Genomic DNA, 13194 nt, shown 5'->3' on the forward strand with positions numbered 1-13194 from the left:
CTCTCTCTCTGGTGTGAATGTGGCTCGGAATTGTCCAGGCTGTTGCCAGGTTACATGTGGGCGCAGTTGTTTCCTGTGCTGTGATGCATTAGCTTTGAAGTCCCCAACTCTATGAGAACACGCGCTCGTAGCTTCACCTGTTTACAAAGTACTCACCCAATCCTCGGGCAGCAACGTCGGTGGCAACCAGGATTGGAGACTTCCCACTTCGGAACTCTGTTCGCGAGAAAACATCACGACTAAGACTGTGTGCTAACTAGAACAACAGGTAAGCATGCTCTGACTATTCCTACAATTGCTGCCAAGCAAACATTAGGCTAGTTGCATGCCTAAGCTTCTGCCGCTCTGGTGCAAACTTCTGAATGATTGCATAATAGCATTTTAGAAGTTATTAGCTGCTCTACAGATGAAAACGCTGTTAACTGCCATTCACATCCATGCATGTTGCTACTACAGCATAGTCAGGTCACAATTAACTTCACTAAACTAGCTGCAACATGTGTTGCCCTTCTTGTCCCATCATCTAGCACTGCAACCATGAAGCTTTCTAAAGCGGTATGACCGAAGTGAACCTTGACCTCACAGTGCATGGACTAACGAGTCAGCGACAGAAAGCTTTGGCAGAACTAGTACTGAGCCGCTGAACATACTAAGCCTGGAAGAAAAAAAAAAAAAGGGGGGGGGGGGAGGGGTTGGAACTTCACATGCATGCTGTTGCAAAACACTAGCTGAGAATGGCTGCAAGTTCGACTAGCTGGCATAGGAACACACTTAGCAATAGCACAAAGGTGGGAATTGAGGACAGCGATATGGAACAGCAGGCCAAATATGCAGTCCCTACTTCTATATTCAAGTGCTGCCTTAGTAATGTCCTTCCTAACACAAGCTGAACCAACAACCCAAGGCCATATTCTTGGACAATCACTTTCGGTGAAACCAGAGTCCTTCCATGTTTTCTAGTCACAAAACTTCGCCGTCACGCTATGGGAGAACTTAATACGCTGCTCAAAGCTGCTGCGACGTAACACCACTATGCCTCAAAGTGCACCACTTGCATGGTGCAAGACGAGCTGATTGATGTGGTGTGTTCCATGCAGGTGTTGCGCTATTTTTCTAGTTCTAGACTGTTAGCTGAAGTGGCAGGCTGGGACGACGATGCCGAACATGTGTTGCGTGCCGGGGTGCCGTTCCGGCTGCAAGAGAATGACCTAGAAGGTGGTAGTGTTTTATTTACCAAGTGGCAAAGAGCAGCGTGACAAATAAAAGTGGGCCGTACTGTGGCAGGAAAGTGGTGGCTCTAACTTTTAATGCAAATATAAGTGTTTGTGCACAAAACACTTCCAACCTTTGCCTTGGACATCATTGTTTACAATTTCGATATAAACTGCGACGCCATGTCTCTAGAGCCTAACGCCGTCACAAGGATTTTTGAAGGACTTCCGTCTTGTAGTATAGTGTCGCCCCCTGTCAGATCTCTGTGTCATCGTACATGTGTGTTTTGTAGTTGTTTAGCTAGATGGCGCACCCCCCTTCTGTCATGTGACGAGCTTGGGCCAATCTGGAGGTGTCATCTAGCGTGTGCAGCCTTTATAAGTAATAAACGGCCGTGGGTCGGTCGAGTCTTCGTTCCGGTTTTCATCGGGAGCAGTTTGCTCCGTGTCTCCTTCCTGCGCCGGCGCTAGCCGCGCGTTCGCCCGGTCGGGGCCCCCCGCTTGCCTGCCGCTGCCGACACAACATCTTTTGGCGACGAGGATGGGATTCCCGCAGCGGTTCCGACCGAAGCCCCGGGAAACCAGCGAGCTTCGTAAGTGAAGCGTCCTTTACGTGTCGGCACGGCTTGCAAACGCCGCCGACGCACTTGGCGTCGGCGAGGTTTCCGAGCCTAGGCCTTCTCGCCCCCTTTGTTCTTCCTTGCCCATTCCTGCGGCGAGCTCCGGCTTGCCTCCTGCACGGTCTCCTGCACGCTACCTGGCATGGCTTTTACGGCGAACCTTCCTGTTTTTCTTGAAGTGCCCGGCCCACCGTTAATTCCATGGTATCGCTGGAAAAAAATTTTTCAGGCCCACCTCGAAGCGGCCGGCGGTGGCGACTGGACGGACGCGCGACGAGCGTCCGCGCTCGTCAGCGCTCTCGGGCGTGAAGGACAACGGAAGTACTTTGCAGACGAGGAGCAGGAAGCAGCAAGGCAGTTAACCAGCGCAGCGTCAGCTTCAAGCGAAGCAGCAAGGCAGTCGACCGGCGCAGCGTCAACGACAAGTGATGCGGTCCCGCCAGCGTCAGAGTTTCCGAGACTCTTGCAGCGGCTTGACCGGCTGTTCGCCGCGTCAACAAATGTCCTGGCGTAACGGCACGAATTCACCAGCCGAAAGCAGTTCGAGGGAGAAGCATTCCTGGAATTCGTGACCGCATTAAAGGAGAAGGCGGTACAGTGCAACTTCGGCACAAGCTATGACGAGCGCGTCCGAGACCAAATCATACATGGGGTAGCGAACGTCAGCGTTCGCGAAAAGTTGCTGGCTCATGGCGAAACCCTGTCCCTGGACAAGGCAGAAGAAATTGGACGCTCGTTAGAAGCCCTGCATCGAGCGAACCGCGCGTTCGACTCTGAGAAAATACAGAGAATCGAGGCAGCTCAACTTGGCGCTCCGTCGACGAGCCAAGATGGCCGACTTCTTCCGGGGAGCCGCCAAGATGGCCGACGTAGTCCGGGAGGCCATGAAGATGGCCGACTTTTTTCGGGGAGCCGCCAAGATGGCCGACGGCTTCCAAGAGGCCGCCCAGATGACCGACATTTTCCGCGAGGCTCCTCCGGGACCCGCAATGAAGCACAGGATGCGAAGGACCCTAATTTCGACCGTAGTTCATGCGACCGGTGTGGCAGCACGAAGCATATTGCAACGTACAGGAATTGCCCCGCAAGGAACCGGCGGTGCAACGCCTGCCACACGTTGGGCCATTTTGCATCTGTATGCCGAAAAACCCGTACTGTTCAGCACGTCTCTTCCGCAGAGACGCTGTCTTCAACTTCCGCAGGACAGCCGTCCGCGTCTGTCTTGACGGTGAGCACTTTGGAAGCTAAAAGGGATTTACAAGTCCCGGTCGTGGTTAACGACGTCGCCATGCGGCTGCTCGTGGACACAGGAGCGTCTGTCTCATTGATGACGGCCGAGGATTTTGGAAAGCACTTTGGTCGACAGCACAGACTGTCAAAGACAGCAGTGGACTTGAGGAATTTCTCCAAGCAACGCATCGACATTCAAGGCCTTTTTCAAGCCACTGTCCAGTTCCTTCAAAGGTCGTGCTTAGTCACGTTCCATGTAACGTCTACAGGTACGTCACTGCTGGGTCTTGACGCCATCCAGCGCTTGGGGATACAAATCGACGGTACGTCGCTGACATGCTGCCTGGCTACGCTTCCTCCAGTACAGAGCCCCACAGGTGTGCCTCCGGGGTTTGATCACCTCTTCAGTGGTGAGTTGGGACTCGTCAAAAACTTCGTGCACCGAATACATCGGCGGCAAGGTATGAAACCAGTATCTTCAAAGTTGCGCAGACTACCCCTGGCTCTCCGCGACCAGGTGACAAATGAACTGCGACGTCTCGAGGACTGCGACGTCATCGAGCGCGTCGAGGCTTCTGAATGGGTGTCTCCACTCGTTGTGGTGCGCAAAAAGGATGGAGCCATCCGGCTCTGTGTTGACCTACGGGAACCGAATAAGGCGATTGTCATTGATGGGTATCCTTTGCCGCACGTAGAAGAGTTATTGCAAATGTTTCATGGTGCCACATATTTTTCTAAGCTGGATCTAGCATCTGCTTACCACCAGCTGTTACTGGAAGAAGGTAGTAGAGATCTCACTACATTCATAACTCATGAAGGCTTATTCAGGTTCAAGCGTGTCTGTTTTGGCTTGGCATCCGCGCCAGCAGTGTTTCAGAAAATGATGTCGCAAATCTTGCAGAGTTGTAAGAATGTTGTCTGTTACCTTGATGACATTTTGGTCTGGGGTCGGACAAAACCTGAGCATGATGCTAACTTAAGAGAAGTCTTGCTTTGCATTTCAAACAGTGGTATGAAACTGAATGAAAAATGTGTCTTCTCTGTGAAAGAATTGACTTTTCTGGGCCATAAAATTTCAGCTGAAGGCATTTCGCCTACAGAGAGCAAGGTAAAAGCAATCCTGAATGCGCCTGCTCCTACAGATATGAAGTCATTGCAATCCTTCTTAGGATTAGCTGGTTACTATGCCAAGTTCATTGATCATTATGCAGAACTTGTAGAACCGCTTCGCCTCATGCTCAGGCAAGGGCAAAATTTTGCTTGGTCTGATGATGCACAACGTAGCTTCAATCAGTTGAAAGCTCGTCTTACATGTTCCCCTGTCATTAAGATTTTCAACCCTGAATTGCCTGTGGTAGTCACGACTGATGCATCTGATGTTGGTGTTGGTGCTGTGTTACAGCAACCGTATGGTTCTAAGCTAGAAACTGTAGCTTTTGCATCTAGAACTTTGTCTGTAGCTGAACGAAAGTGTTCTGTAGGAGAGCGTGAAGCGCTAGCATGTCTGTTCGCATGTGAAAAATGGCATGTTTACCTCTGGGGTAGACGGTTCACTCTTCGAACTGACCATCAAGCAGTAGTTGCATTACTGTCCGCTGGTGACTCAGGTCGTCGACCTCTTCGCATTTCGAGATGGTCAGCCAGGCTCCTGTATTACAACTTTCAAATTGAATATTGCAAAGGATCAGAAAACCTAGTCGCTGATGCCTTGTCTAGACTTCCAGTAAAGGATTCACAGAATGTAGTTCAGGAGGAAGAAATAGTATCCTTAGTCACATCGGTCGTTGACAAGGAAACAGTGCAACTTGCAACGAGTACAGATGAGACGCTTCAGAAGGTCAGTAAATGCCTAGTGGAAGGTTGGCCTTCTAAGAAAAACATAGACAATGCTTTAATAGCTTACTTTCATGTAAATGAAGAATTGTCCCTTGTAGACGGATTACTCATGCGTGGTGATCGTGTGGTAATACCCAGTGTCCTAATACCTACATTTCTACAGCTGGCACATGAAAATCATCAGGGCATAGTACGTACTAAGCAGCTTCTTCGTGAACGCTATTGGTGGCCCCAGATGGATAGCACTGTTGAACAGTATGTAAAGCATTGTCATGTATGTAAGCTGGCAGACAAGTCTGCAAAGCCTCATGTAGCTCCATTGCAACCAGTCGAATGGCCGAACGGGCCTTGGCAGAAATTGGGAATGGACATCATTGGCCCATTAAACACGTCCTACCCTAGGTATCTAGTCACCCTTGTTGATTACTACTCAAAGTGGCCAGAAGTACTTGGTACTAATTCCATCTCCACAGATGATGTCATTAAGCTTCTTGACTGGGCTTTCAGCCGTGAAGGGTTGCCAGACTCTATAGTTACAGACAATGGTCCGCAGTTTGTCTCAAAACAATTCCAAGATTACTTAAAGGAAAAAGGAATCGCTCATTTTTTCTCCTCCAACTATTATCCTCAGGGAAATGGTCAAATAGAAAGGTTCAACAGAGTCATGAAGGAACACCTGCAGGTAGCCAGGCTTGAAGGTCGAGATGCTTCAAAAAGCATTTCAGAATTCTTGGGTTCTTATAGGATTACACCACATGCTACAACGGGTCTCTCCCCAGCTTTCCTACTTCATGGTCGTCAACCTCGTTCAAAGATAGATATTAGCAACTTCAGGTTGCATAAGCACATAACGGTTCAGGACAGTTTTCTTCCACAAGTTCGCGAGAGAGTCTCGCAGAAACAGCGGCAAACTAAACAGTATGTAGACAAACGTAGAGGTGCTCAGGCAACCCGTATCAAGGTGGGAGACACCGTCAAAGTAAAACTTGCCAAGAAAGGATCTTTTAAGTACAGTATGCCTCGTACAGTTAAGGCCCAGGTAGGGCCATCCTCTTTTTTACTCAGTGATGGGAAGATGTGGCATGTGTCTAAGTTAACCCTAGTGATAAAGGGTTCAGCAGGTAGTACCGTATTTACACGATTGTAAGTCGACCCCTTTTTTAAAATTTGAAAGTCTGAAGTTGGGGGGGTCGACTTACAATCGAAACCAAAACATGGCCCCGCCAAAAAAAGCCATATTAACGAGAGCTACAACGTAGTTACAATTTTATGTTTGCTCTATGGCCCTACCCGTATCTTTTCGCTATCCCGCGTGTTTGTTCGCTTTTCGGAAGGGTTTTTCAACATTTTTGAGAGTCTTACAGTGCATGCAACACTCATGGGGGGGTGTCGATAGTTGATAAAAGCGCCGCTGTTCCCATTTGCGGCGGCACCCTCAGAACGGCGGCGCTTGCGGGGAGTATCGGTAGTTCATGGAAGAGCAGACACCGCTCGCGGGTTTCTCTCTCTGTTTAAAGGCATTGGTTTGACCAATTTGTTTGACTAACTTCTTGACGCGCTCCACTTCGGCTACTTCTACGCTTCCCCAGTCGTCATGAGTGCTGCAGGCCCACTAATCTTTCGGCACTCGTTCACAGCAGCGTTCAAGAGGGCTGCCATCCTTTACGCCGAAGAAACATCACTGCGCAGCGGGCCGCAACTTCGATGTTTCTAAACGGGTGGTGTGAGAGTGGCGAATGCAGCGAAGCGAAATTTTCACCCTGTGGTGGCAAGTGAGAAATTTCCCATGTGCCGAAGTCTAGACGCTTTCCGGAGCTGTAGGCTAAGCTTGCGGCGTACGTCACTGAAATGCATGATCGGTCCCTGCCAGTGAAGTGCGACGTGGTCATGAAATAAGCCCGGACCTCCGCCTGAATTTTTAAGGTTCTGCTCCGCCGTGAGTACAACGAGTGGCTGGCGGCAGAAGACTGCGAAATTACGCCAACCGGACCTGTCAAAAGAGCCTCCCTGACGGCTGCGTGTGGGTGGGAGTATTTGGCGTGGGCTGCTGTTCTGCACGATGACCTGGTGCGCTCGTTTGTCAAATTTGAAATTTCGCTGGACCACGACGCGCTGTGGGACCGCAGCAACGATGACGATGGCAGCACTAGTGAAGACGAGTAGTGCAATGACCATGTCAGCTACTAATAAATTTTCGTTATCGAATGCGCTCTCGGGTTTTTTTTTTTTTTTTTTTCCCGGTCTAGCGATATGGGGGGGTCGACTTACATTCGAGTCGACTTACAATCGTGTAAATACGGTACATTGTGTACAAGTGACAAAGATTTTTTGTACTCATATTCAAACTTGGATAGTCATTCCGATGACTCGTCTGTAGCGACAGCGTCTTCTCAGAGTCATAAGCTTCAGTTGAGTAGTCCGTCTGACTGTATCACTTCCGAGTTTACACAGTCGGCAGTCGTCTCTGATTCCGTAGGAGAATCGGTAGCCTCCCAGGAGTTGTTGGGACGTCGAGAGGAGCTTCCTGGGCAACCCTCTCCAGCTTTGAGCGACAACCACATTCAATTGTCCAACCAGGGGGAGGGAAATAGTGGGACGACTGGGTCTTTAAAGTCGACCGATACGCGTCGCAACCCCCAAAGTTCTTCTGAGGTACGCACGCGTCCTCATCGTGATAGAAAACGGCCTCCGTGGCTCGATGATTTTGTTTCTGTAGTGTAGAGCGTATTGCCGTCTTCGAAATGCCACGGCTAGGCGCCTCGCTGTGACATTTAGGACAGTCCACATATTTCATTAACACAGGTATAAAGTGTTCCTTGTTGCGGTGCAGTGAGTTTTGTGCCGTGTTCCTTGTCAGACTTTGTTTGAGTGACTGCCCGTGTTTTGGTGCCCAAGACTGGTGCGCGTGTATGTGAACTTGGGCGGGGACGGATTGAATTTGTTGTGGACTTAAGTGCGTGCTTTGTGTACAACTGGTGCGCGTGTGTGAACATGGGGGGAACGAACTGAAATTGCCTTTGGACTTAAGTGCGCGTGTTGTATGCGCGTTTCACTTTATGCTTACTTTGTTTCCAGGGGGGGATGATGTAGTATAGTGTCGCCCCCTGTCAGATCTCTGTGTCATCGTACATGTGTGTTTTGTAGTTGTTTAGCTAGATGGCGCACCCCCCTTCTGTCATGTGACGAGCTTGGGCCAATCTGGAGGTGTCATCTAGCGTGTGCAGCCTTTATAAGTAATAAACGGCCGTGGGTCGGTCGAGTCTTCGTTCCGGTTTTCATCGGGAGCAGTTTGCTCCGTGTCTCCTTCCTGCGCCGGCGCTTGCCGCGCGTTCGCCCGGTCGGGGCCCCCCGCTTGCCTGCCGCTGCCGACACAACACGTCTCTCATGAAACCCAAGCCTCGGTCCTGGTCATCGACATTTTGACCCTCATGCAAATGACCATGTGAGTTGTCGATATGATTAAAGAGTGCCTACTTCTTTATTTAAAAAAGATTGTCCGAGTAAGAAAAAACTGTGGTAGTATTGGTACTGTGGCTATTTGTGTTAGTTCAAGAGTTGATTTCCCATGCCTTATGAAGTGCTTATGCTTTACACTTTCTTGTATATTGAAACAATCGACTGTGCATTCTGTATTTATTGCCATTTGTTTGCTAGTGCTTCCTGCACCCCAATGCATATCTCCCATGTTTTGATGTTCTTTCTTTATGCTTCTTATATCAGCACCATGCTTTTAACAGACTTCTTGCATTGTGAAGGGTTGAGCGCTAGTAATCGTACGCCTCTTTGTGTTGTATGTATGTCACTTATGTGCTTACATGACGTTTTTGCACCAACATGCTCCATTTCTTTTTCTGATTGAATTATAAAACTTTTCTTTTGCAATTTTTCAACTGTGACAAAGATATCATGACCGGTGATTGGAATATTTTAACCTCTTGCAAAGGGTTGTCCATCAAGAACCAAAATACCAGGTCTCTTCGTTTCTGCGTCGAAACCACGAGCAACGTGAATAAGCGCTGGGCTTACTGACGATTCTAAATGACTGCTTGCTAAAACAATTGCCTAATTGCAGTGCAGTTTCAACTGTACAAGTCTAAACACTTCACATTCGCCTTATTCCTATACTAAAAGCCGCACCAAAGACATTTAGTAGTGAGGTTTGTCTTACATTTATCCTACCTAAATCTCGTTAAAAAATGGCTTTGCTATGCCGAGAAATCTGAAGCGCAAGAAGCAGCTCAGTTTCTGTTCCTTTGTAATTAAACAGTCATTATTACGCAAGCAGCCCTTGAAATAGCGATTTCATTGTTTTTTATCTCCCGATAAGATACTGCTCACAATTTAACGGAAAGTGAACAAATTTTAAAAAGTGAAAACATTTTTAAACACATTTTTTTCATGATAAACTGTGGCAAGCTGAATGTCTTGAGCGGTGATTTTTTTCTCCCCCGGACACTCATTTCGTGGCACAAGACATGTTCAAGCATTTATTGACGCATGCGGAATGTTAAAGTGCTTACGTGAAAGTAAAGCAGTGGTTGCGGAAGTTTAAAGTTAGAATACTGAGGCTGCCCCACTATCGCCTCCTCGAGAAAATATAGGAGGCGCCGGCCCCACACACAACCATGGCAGTAGCAGCATTTGCATGCCCTCTCGTACACAGTTACGTATCTAGTGGCGGGCTCCGACTCTGTATGAAACTAAGGCGGTATTTTCGTGACCAGAAAAAACATGGAAGGAGTCTGGTGATACTTTCATTTTTGCGAGACTTTGCATCAGCAGCAATGGATGCCATCGGTGTATAGCGAGCGACTGCATTCTTGGCCCAGTGCCAAGCATGCCATCTCGGTGCTGGAAACGCTGCCGAAGGTCGTCAGAGAATACCATTCCTGCTTGCCGACGATAGGCTCATGCAAGACAAAACTGAATTAAGAACACGGTGCAGCAAGTGCCGCCCTTTTCACAAACGCGGCCTAGCAACGCAGCAGATGCTTCTATGACCGCAGAACTCCAGTCTGCCTGCACTGCATGCCCAAACAGCCCGAGCTCACATGTACAAACTTGGCCTAACAAATGCGGGTCATTAAAGGAAAACCCCTCTTCATTTCTTTGCCACCCGATGGCAGGCAATGCCGACACACCAGTTGCACGTCGGGGCAGTATTCTAGTGTGATCAGGTTTAAGGAAACGTTCACTTTTGCTAGATTTCACGTTGTTGGCATACAGCTGGCATGTACGATGCCAAGACACGCAAAATCTTGCAGAAGCGATTGTATCCCCAAATTTCATCACATGAGAATGCCACCAAAGGAACTCTCCCACCTCACAGCTCCTGAAAGCTTATCCAGGGATGAGCCGTGTGATTCGGGCACACTGGGCGGGCAGACCAGTGAGATGGCAGTTGTTGCCAAGGCAGACTCACCTCCAAGCACCCAGTCCCGTTCTGGCTGTGACTTGTCACCGTGGATACACATGGCAGGCCAACCATCGCGCCTCATCCTGCGCGTCAGCTCGTCCACCTTACGCTTGGTCTCGGCAAATATTATGGTCTGCAATGTGACGCATGGAGGTGGGACGCTCACGCAACGGAAAGGGCGATACCCAACTGCACACTCTCTGTGCTGCTCTCTCTCTCGGAGGGCTCGCAATGTCGCAGGGCAGGGCACGCAACTGTCAACACGAAAATTCAGTCTTTGATGAGCCCTTAACAAAGAGTCATTTCTCAATGCCATCGTTTATTTTTAATGCATCTTCCCACATGACTGGAATCCGCAACGCTCGCCTGTGGAGCTTTGGGCAACTTTCACTGTAAAATCCTCGCAATGATGGTGAAGTCTCTCAATAGATCTGTCACAGCAAAACAGAAGTAGGCTAATAATAGACATTATCAAAGAAGGTGACACTGTCGGCCCCTTGGTGGAGCGACTTCGTCTCTTTTGTGAATCGTTCATTCCACTGCCACATTTGCCGCGACAAGATGCAGTGTTCGCAAAATGACTTACAGTAGGCGCTCTGGCTAAACCGTGAAGGCTCCTGCCCTGCGACATGACAAGCGCACGGTCGTTGAAGCTCGCTGGACCGAACGGAAGCGCTGGGGGAGGGGGGCGGTCGATCGCGGACGCGTTGGTCTTGCGACGATTGGCTCTCTCTACAGCCGCCGGTTGTGAAAGCGGTGCCTCAACCTCGAGACACCCCCTCCCCCACGATTCTCGCTGCCTCCCGCGGCTACAAGGACAGAGAAGGGTTAGAGCACTGACACCGCGTCCTGCATCATGCAGAGCAAAATTTTGACAGGACAGCCTTGCGATTGAGTATCTCGGTGATCAGTGAGGACACCCAGAATATTTCTGCTAGGATGTTTGAAGAGAGCAACCTGTCTGCTGTAAACCACGAGACACTGACCTAGCACCTCAGCGATACATTTTTGTTGATTACATGCTTGAACATGTAACATTACATGTTGATTACATGCACTCCTGTTATATCAACAGAATGTTTAGTGCAATAAGTCACAGCATTAGCGTAACATCAAACTGTCACCGAGAACGATCTAGAAAATGAAAGATTGCCTGGCTTATACGAAGCATGCCAACCACAACTACGGCAGCTGCGGAGCTTTATCCTTCTCCAGAATGAAGAGTAAGTTCTGTGCAAGTGTTCAGCTTTGGATTTCTAAAAATAGCAAGTGGACCAACTGTGAACGAATATCTCCACAGCTATTTCCAGAAGACCAAATTTCGGTGCCAGTGCTCGAATTTAAGAAAAAAAAAAAGAAAAAAAGCAGAAATTATGAAAGAAATTAAGAGAGAGAAAGGAAAGGAAAAGGAGAAACAAAGTTCAGAGCGCGACCTGCTGCTTACAGGTTCGGCAAACACGCACCTTGTTCTCACGCTCGTTCATAATTTCCTGCAGCAGCTTGAAGAGCCTGGAAAGAGTAATGCTAGGTCACTGACCCGAACCCACGGTAGCGATGACCGCCTCACCCGAGGCACATTGCAGACCACGTAGTCAGTGAGAAAAATGAACAAACAAGGAGAACACTCCAGCCATGGGGAACAAAACTGTCTCGAGTAGCTCTTGGCATTGCTTTAACCGTGGAATGTGAGCAAAGAAAAAAACATAAATCATGGACAGTGCTGCTTGATGACCAAACAGTTAATGTCAGCCATAAGTACATGCGAGATGTACGTAACAGCAGCTAGGCAAATGTGTGTCATTCATTACTGCAAGAATGTTGCTCCAAAAACACTCAGCATCATGTTTCTTCAATCATAACACATTCTGAAAGAGGCGTTGAGTACAATTTATGTAACAATAAAGCACTAAGCCCCACTTAGTCATTAGCGTAAAAACCTGCTTCGCAGGTAAAATTTTCAATATAGGTAGTGTTTACCATTGTTCATAACAACAACAATGGGATAAAGAAAATGTGTTGTACTCTGTGCAGTTCCCGTAATGGGAGCCATCAATTATCTGGCACCACACTAGGCCTAACAAAAGGCTTAATCACGTGTGCTCAAAACTGGAGTGTGCAGCCGTGATAGGCTTAACAAAAGGCTTCACAATACAATGCTCGCAACTGGAGTGCCCCCCTTGAGAGATGCAAAAAGAAGAAAGAAAAAAAAAATGTTTGCAGAAGAAAAATGGACTGCCAGTAGTGGCAGACTGGCTCGTGCTCAAAGGCGTCAATCTTTTGAGAGGGCAAGGCCAGAGGGCAGGCCTCCGCAGCCTCCCTTCTCAAAGCACAGTGCAGAGGGCAAGCGCCAAAAGTGGTGCTACGGGCCAGTCTGTCACGCCGAAAGCAGGCGCCAGGGTGCAAGAGCCACGCAATCGCTCGCTCGCGCGTGTGGGTGTAGGATGGTGATGGGAGAGAAAGAAAAGAAACAAGCAATCAACAAAACGTGTCACACCTTCAGAACTCTTTGTCAGACATCATTGGCAAGGCAAGCTTCACATAACGCACGAATACATACACGAAGAGACGGCATGTGCACAATGCAACATTAGAGATATTCAGATTAAAGAGGGCTAAGGGCTGGCGTTCTGCTAGCGCAATCAGAAAAATTCTAATGAAATAAAACAGCATAATGAACACTACCACAGAAGCGTGGTTACTGGATAAATGGCTGCCGGAACAACCAGTTGCCACAGAAGGTGTTTCCAAAGATGTAAAGTGTGAAGCTTCACTGATACAGTATGAACGTTCCTTCTTGACATGACGTGCTTCCATGGATTGATGTGCCCTTTTACCTTTGCTTTTTTTCCTAAAATCTCAATCTCCTTCCCATACTGCTTCT

General features: G+C 48.5%; 1 protein-coding gene across 1 annotated transcript in view; it reads right to left on the reverse strand.

The window, feature by feature from the left end:
- The window catches only part of LOC142590523 (putative ATP-dependent RNA helicase DDX5), a 38022-nt gene that overhangs the window by 7124 nt on the left and 17704 nt on the right, over positions 1-13194 (reverse strand). The window contains exons 9-11 of the mRNA XM_075702714.1: positions 11777-11822; positions 10320-10446; positions 157-216 (exon numbers count right to left, since the gene is read on the reverse strand). Of these exons, the coding sequence (XP_075558829.1) occupies positions 157-216; positions 10320-10446; positions 11777-11822 (233 nt within the window). The remainder of the gene's footprint in view (positions 1-156; positions 217-10319; positions 10447-11776; positions 11823-13194) is intronic.

The sequence above is a fragment of the Dermacentor variabilis genome, chromosome 8 (assembly GCF_050947875.1).
Source record: "Dermacentor variabilis isolate Ectoservices chromosome 8, ASM5094787v1, whole genome shotgun sequence".
In the NCBI taxonomy this organism is placed as follows: domain Eukaryota; kingdom Metazoa; phylum Arthropoda; class Arachnida; order Ixodida; family Ixodidae; genus Dermacentor; species Dermacentor variabilis.